This window comes from Branchiostoma belcheri, unplaced genomic scaffold, assembly GCF_001625305.1.
Source record: "Branchiostoma belcheri isolate BF01 breed outbred unplaced genomic scaffold, Haploidv18h27 scaffold13, whole genome shotgun sequence".
Lineage (NCBI taxonomy): Eukaryota > Metazoa > Chordata > Leptocardii > Amphioxiformes > Branchiostomatidae > Branchiostoma > Branchiostoma belcheri.
The window spans coordinates 3895406-3902677 of NW_017802713.1; the positions used below are offsets into that span (position 1 = coordinate 3895406).

Below are 7272 nucleotides of genomic sequence, written 5' to 3' on the forward strand. Positions count from 1 at the left end.
TAGATTTCATGAAAGTCAACTTTTTTTTTTTGCAAAACTTTTTTTTTATTCGCGCGCTCGCATCAGTTTTGGGGTTCCCAGAGGATGTCATCCATATAATCAAATCAACATGGCCTAAAGAAAATCCGAAATATCCACTGGCCCAACACCATCAGAAACTAGGAACTGTGGCAAAGCACAGGACAGAAACCGGTGCGGACTGACTTTAATCACAAGAGATACACCTGGTTTGGCCACACCTCAGTGCACAAGCCGGTAAATAAGCACCACAAGAGAAGCCTTCACATGAATTCACTGCCCCCCCGGGGAAAGCGAAAGAGGGGGAGACCGGGGAAAATGTGGGGGAAGGGGGTCTTCAAGGCTGGCCATCCTGGTGGATGTACCAACTAAAAATTACTATAAACTTAGAAAGGAACAAGAACAAGTACCAGATCTAGAGTTATCAACCTAGGACATGTAGGATTGAAGTTAACCGTTGAAGGGAAACTTATACCGGCTATAAAGATACAGAAGCTGGTGTGTTACGCCGAAAGGCAGTTATACCGACTATACAGATACAGACACTGTAGCCTTATTTCCAACCTTGTAGGTGTCTCCGTTGATCAAGTCAGTCCAGGAGGGGTGAGTGACTCCAGTAGCTCCTGCCTTCACGGTAAGGGCTTCAGCCTGACATCCAGGTTTCCCTCCCCGCAGGTGGAAGTCTGCGGTTGGAATCGGGCCCTGCGGAGGTAGAGGAGATCTAGAGTAAGACCGATCAGTATGAACGAGAACACGTTCACAGCCTATATGGTTCCTAACAGCCTCCAGGCTTCGGGAGTCGGCTGAAAAGAGAAGAAACTGGTAGCCTCCTTCGCAGACTTGTAGGGCGCGGCGTTATTTTCTTTCGGTGATTAAAAGGAGTCATGCTGCGGAGGGACGATTGCCGCCGAGAGAGTTGTGCCGGGAGAGACGGTTTCCTGTTGGGCAGCGAAACCGTCTCTCCCCGGAAAAACTCCCTTAGCGACAAAATTGTCCCTCCGCTGCATAACTCCCGTCGCTCACCAAAAATAACGCCGCGCCCTACAAGTCTGCTAAGGAGGCTAAGAAATTGGCCAAAACATGCATTAGTTGGTCCGCTAGAGAGTTCAGTGTGCGGCAAACTGTTGAGAAAAACATGGCAAGACAACATCGAACACAAGGCGACAATGGCCATCCCAGAGCCTACAACTCAAGGATAACTGCATGCCTGCCTGCCTGATGAAGTAACTAGGTTAGCTGAGAAGTACAGGGTTTATCAACACAAATCAAAAAGAAAGTTAGCAATGACACAAGACGCTTTTCCATTCTCACCGTTGACTAATCTAAAATGTCTAAACATAAAACTGTTGAATTTCATTGAAGTAATTGCGAATTAACCTTGCAGCTTTTCGGAGTAATTAAAAAATTGCAGTAATTAAGACAAGCACATTATTGTCTAGGGGGTGGATTTCCAATCTTACACGTGCGATTCTATTATTTTAGACTTGTTCGATCTAATTAATATTCTACATAACTTATTTTAACATGATAAAAAGCCGCAATAGAAATCTCTCACCTCTTCCATGTAAATAGCAATGGCCCTTTCAAGTGCAAGTCGTTTCTGGTCCATTTCGACTTGAAACTGGTCAATAGACGTAACGTCGCAATACCTAACGAAAACAAAAGAATACGAGAGATTATTTTCGGGACAAGGAGCAATTAAGAAAGGATGAATCTATATGTATATATTACTCATATATATTATGACCCAAACCTCAAAATTCTAAAATCTCTATCTTAAACTCTATTTTAAATTATAAGCTATCTTTAGCTTATAATTTACATGTAACTCGATCTTAATGAAATGATTCATTGCGTCTGCATGCTTGTTTGTTTGTCTGTTTGTTTCTTTGTATGTATGTATGTATGTATACATGTACCGTTTTTCCTTGATTGTTCTGGTACCTCCTTCACTGCTGTTGACAAGCTTCGGGACTTCATAGTACTTCCTCCCTGTTACAGGCTCTGACCGCAAGCTATGGGTTCACATTCAGAACATTAAACGTATACTAGTATGTACAAAACACAAATGAAAACAACAACACAAATGATTGCACTGAACCCTAACTGGAGGTTTAAAAACACCAAAATTAGAAACACTTAATACATAGGTTTGATAAGAGAAACGACTGAGGATCTTAGAATAATCCACTGTTGCTTATTCAGTTCTTAAGCCATGGAACCTTCCTTCATTTCTATAAAACCTACCCTAATAAATAAGTGCCCTGTGTTAATTGGCATGCAATCTTATGTGTAACAAAACCGATGAGAATATGTTGCTATATCTACCCACTTGTTGGCAAAGCAGCCGTCTGCAGCATCACTGATGTCGAAGGGGAAGAGAAGTTTGAAGTTCAGGTTTAGTAGTTCTGACATGGTGCCCATGAACATCTCGATGGGTTTGGGGTAGGACGGGATGGACTTCAGCCACTCGGTGAAGGTTTCCTTGAAGTTAGTTGTGTAGAAGTCTGAAACGACGGCCGCCACTTCTTGCTCACCTCCTTCGACCATCACATGGGAGCTCGAGGACTTGGAGGACGAGCTGTAACATAAGTTTCTGTCAGATTATCGAACATTTGAAACCATTTCTTCATAATATAGGTAAATGAATATATACGTACATTATTGTGAATGAATTTTTATGTATATTTTGAGTACCTTGTTATATTCAATCATGATTATATAATGAAGTGGCCAATGCAAATATGCTCGACATCTAATATAAAAGTGTGCTTAATGTAATTTGTAAATGAGGCTTAAATGTTTGAATATGATTTCTAAAACATTTTTTAAGTTACACATAAGTAGTAAATACCACTTTTAAACAGCGATGACTACATGGTGTTAGACTTTCTATGTTTTACCAAACATTGATGGAAAACTCATCACCAATTTCAATAGAGCATCCAGGTACGCTGTATACAGTCAATGAGATGATAGAAAATTAAGCAGTCTTACGATTGCTCACTCGACTCCTGTCTACCGTAGTGGCCACCCGCACTAAACATGCCGTTATAGGAAGCCTGGGCCTGGATTGAAAAATCTGAGAGGGTTGAAGTCTTAGATGCCTCTTGAGTCTTGAACAGCCTGAAGGAACCGCCAAACTTTGCTGACTTGATGTAATGGGTTCCGTAGCGGATGATGAATTCCTCTACAATAGAAAAAGTATACGTATATCTGTTGTTTATGTACTTATTTCACCAGGAGAAACATTACCTACTTGCTTTTTCCAATGTTTCCGGAGGGGACCTAAATTATTAACATCAAATAAAATTACAGGAAATGAAATTGTGTGTGCATGCCCAGTTGTTCTGGACAAACAAGTGTACTACTACTACCAGATGACAAGTACTTACGTAATTTTGCTTTTCCATTGATGAAATTCTTGGGAAGAGACAGGAAGTCGCGAAGGAAAGCCAGGCTCAGTGAATCGGGCGTAACCTCGTCAAGGAAGATTTCGTACCTTGATAAAAGATATGATGTGATAAAAGATGACATTTTATTCAATCAAGAATGCACTTTCCAAGTACTGAACGTATTACAAACACGAAGATAAAACAAAACATTAACTTTATGAAAGAAAGCAAAGAAAAGAATGTACCTGATAACATCACACTCTATAAGGGACATAAACGACTGTTTCTGAGATTCCTGGGACCCGCCCCATGCTGAGTCGACGGAAGCCTAAGATTCAAACGGATTCATTCTATGTTACAAATTCAAGCAGTTATTATATATGATAGTTATATGGTAACTACCATCATAAAGTCACAATTAGTAAAGAAATGTACTACACATTCCTGCTATATCTTCATACAATATCATCAACCAAACTGTTACATTGTAAATAACATTTCCTTTGCTGAAAACATTTTAACGTATTTTGTGCAATTATTCCACATTTCTGACATCTATTGTGGCCCTAAAACAGCCTACACGAGGCGTACTCAGTCGTTCCAACAAACACTATCAGAATCAGAATGTAACCAACATGGCTGACAGCTGTGTTTCAAGAGTTCGAACACACTCGTAAACAATGCAAAGACGTCATATTTCGGCACCTCCACGTCCTGAACAGCATTTATTTGCAATGGAATGTGGTTATTTGTGGTCATATCAACTTACTTTGTAAAGAAATTTACTGTTTGTATCTCCCTAATGTTACCTGGAAGCCCCATCCTGAAAAGGAGACGCCGGCCTTCTGCTGAAGAGAATGTCGATAAGCCTCTCTCGAATCGAACACATAGGAGGTGACTTCCGTGTCATAGATGCCGTGAACGTTCATGTTGTCGGGGACGTCCTGATTGTGATAACTGTGGTCAAATACATGGGGATTAAAAGTCATTAAATGCCATAAGAAACTCGTATGTTTACATTTTACGCCTCTCTCTCTCTCTCTCTCTCTCTCTCTGCAGCTGTCACTCATAAGACTGTGTGTCACGGAAATGCCAAAACAGGACTCATACGCAATAATGATGCACAGAAGTGTCACAGGGCCCTCATCTCACGTATACTCAAGCATACTAGCTATTTACCACATGAAAATCATTATAATAGATGAGAGAGAGAGAGAATTATACACTACTAGATAGATAGATAGATCATACAGATTACTCCAATAATGTTTGTAATGTTGTGTAATGTTTGTAATGAGAGTAACTCATAACACATTATCATTGTTCCTTGTACTAATGTGAATATAAATACCATATACGTTATCAGCCATCTAGTTTTAGCTATTAAAACTGTCCATGAAACTCACGTCGACCCCTTGGCGCAGTACCGCTGTATGACTGTTTTCTTCCGGGAGGCGCTGCTGTACTGCCCGCGACCATCGAATCCAACTCCGATGTACGCACATCCCTCCATCATGTTCTACAAGACAAGAAGACGACGCCCCTATTACGCAAGGCATACAATGCAATTTTGGGCGACAAAACTGGATTTTCTTAGTCACCCTTCTTGTCATTTTTTGTTAAATCAAACCTATCCCAAAGCATATACTCTTCGGTAAAGCAAAATGCACTGCCTCTGAATGAAAACGGTTGCTTGTTGATTTTAGCTATTTTGCTGGTATAGCAAAACAAGGAGACATTTGCTTCTCGACGCTATATGTATTTACAGTGTAATATATGTAATGAAACAGTAACTCTAGTCAGAAGCTCTGAGGAAGATCTCTGACAGGCATCGAAACGTAAGCAGGTAAGAGAGTCAGGCATTACCGGTTATGTAAAAAGAAAATCCAACCATCCAAAAACAATAACCGTAAATGACAGGCAGACAGTATGGACTCCATAAACACTACTTACACCACAGGCGGGTTGGACAGTCTTCTGGTTGTAGCACGGATCTTCTGGTGTGTAGTCTGTCCCAAAACACCCGTCCATTAGCGCACCTCCCATCCCGAGAGGGTAGGAGAACGCCGTGGGCTCGCTCATGTCGTCCGCATTGTCGTCCGCCCTAAAATTAAAGAAAATCATCATTCATAACTTGAGCACAATTGAATCACACAAAAGACTTTTTTTACATCTAGAACAGCCCATCTCATTGCAAAAGCTTTATAATCACATCTTGTTCAGATGTCACACATTTGGCCTCCCGACTTCCAGCCGAACGCACCCAAACAAGGTCGGAGCAAAGTTGGCTGGTGCTCGGCGAGGTCGGCTACTGTTCGGCTTCACCAGCCGAATGTTTCAAAAATGTTAACAACATTATGGTGTGGATTGGAGATGTGACTATGGTTTACTAATGGTTGGCTGGTAGGGTAGGCGTGGTCAAATCTGGTTAGACTGCTCCCGACCCCAGATGACATTGATTGGCTGGTGTTCGTGTTCTTGTGTAACAGGGGATTCATAGTTGATCAGACATAAGCGTACATGAATAGTGAAGTTTTTTTTTTGTTCACAACCATTTGTTTTACTAGCTCCAGCGCACAGTGAACCATGTACCACCTAGCTCCAGTGCACACTTAACCTGCCATATATATATAAGCCCTGATGAAGATATGACAGGCGGTCATCGAAACGTCAGCTCACCTAATTAAAACTGTGAATAAATTAACTTCACCATTCAATCATTTACTAACCTGATTGTATCATTTACGGATTAGTCGCATATGTTTTCTATCAACTTTCTTGAACTTTTTTGTTACGACTCTTGAGGTCACAGCCCAGTAACAAGGCTTTCCTATGTTAATATATGGGAATTATGTCAAAACAACGTGTTCAAAATTCATATACCTGAGTTTTAGACCTTGAAGAACATATACATGCCGCAACTAAACCATGCGAGAATTCTAGCCGAACATTGAGAAGTGACCCCTGACCCCTCTGGACAGCTGATGACCGCATGTAAACCTATATCTTCTTCAGCGAGCCAGACAACACAAACATGGCTGAAAGTCTGTTTTTTCAAGAAAATGAAAATACTACAGCCCTTACCTATAACATCCAAGTCCAAAACAACAACATTTCCAACGAAAAAGAGTTCTTTACACTCTGCATTTACTAGAACTGGGCCCTCTGCGCCTGCGCTATTCCTGACCTTTGCCCATGACACTATGCATGTGATTAGCTTTCGGGAATGAGAAATAAGATTAAAAAATATATTACTGTCATATTTCTAGAAATATAAGAAATCATGAACTCACTGAGGGTTTTCTTCAATGTCCATCTTCATGTTCATTCCTGGTGGTGCGAACAGATCTTCCTCGACCATTCCTTTCTGTGGGACAAAGTCTATCTCTGCCTGCAAAACAAACAGTCACGTAAGTCAGGTAGACCTACTCAGCCTCAAGATGTATTTATTGCAATTTTTCGTTGTCACACAGTCTGTGATTTGTAGACAATCTTGTACATAATACAATAAGTTACCAACCAATTCTCGGAGCAAATACATGCGTACAGGTCATTCTTCACCTCCATGTATCATTAAGAGTCAGGGACGCTATGTCCTTTTCGTCCGTAAATCTGAGCAAAAACATAAATAAACAAGAAAACCAATTCAAGCAAAAATTTACTTTAAAGACTTTTTCTGAAAATACCTTTATCTCGTTTTCTTCGCCACCTCCATCTCCACCGCCATCTTCACCACCTTCTTCTTTCTTGTCGTGGTCGTGTTCAACTGTAACAGAGCATGGGGAGAGCAGTGACTGTTTGCCTGGTGTCCTGCCTGTGAGCGAGACTAGTATCGGGCCGTTATGGGGGAGGGGGGGGG

At 41.1% G+C, this 7272-nt stretch overlaps 1 protein-coding gene across 1 annotated transcript in view; it reads right to left on the reverse strand.

Annotated features, from left to right (window-relative positions):
- The window catches only part of LOC109463839, a 42348-nt gene that overhangs the window by 17279 nt on the left and 17797 nt on the right, over positions 1-7272 (reverse strand). The window contains exons 7-12 of the mRNA XM_019760716.1: positions 5367-5517; positions 3659-3741; positions 3414-3520; positions 3016-3208; positions 2351-2599; positions 1574-1667 (exon numbers count right to left, since the gene is read on the reverse strand). Of these exons, the coding sequence (XP_019616275.1) occupies positions 1574-1667; positions 2351-2599; positions 3016-3208; positions 3414-3520; positions 3659-3741; positions 5367-5517 (877 nt within the window). The remainder of the gene's footprint in view (positions 1-1573; positions 1668-2350; positions 2600-3015; positions 3209-3413; positions 3521-3658; positions 3742-5366; positions 5518-7272) is intronic.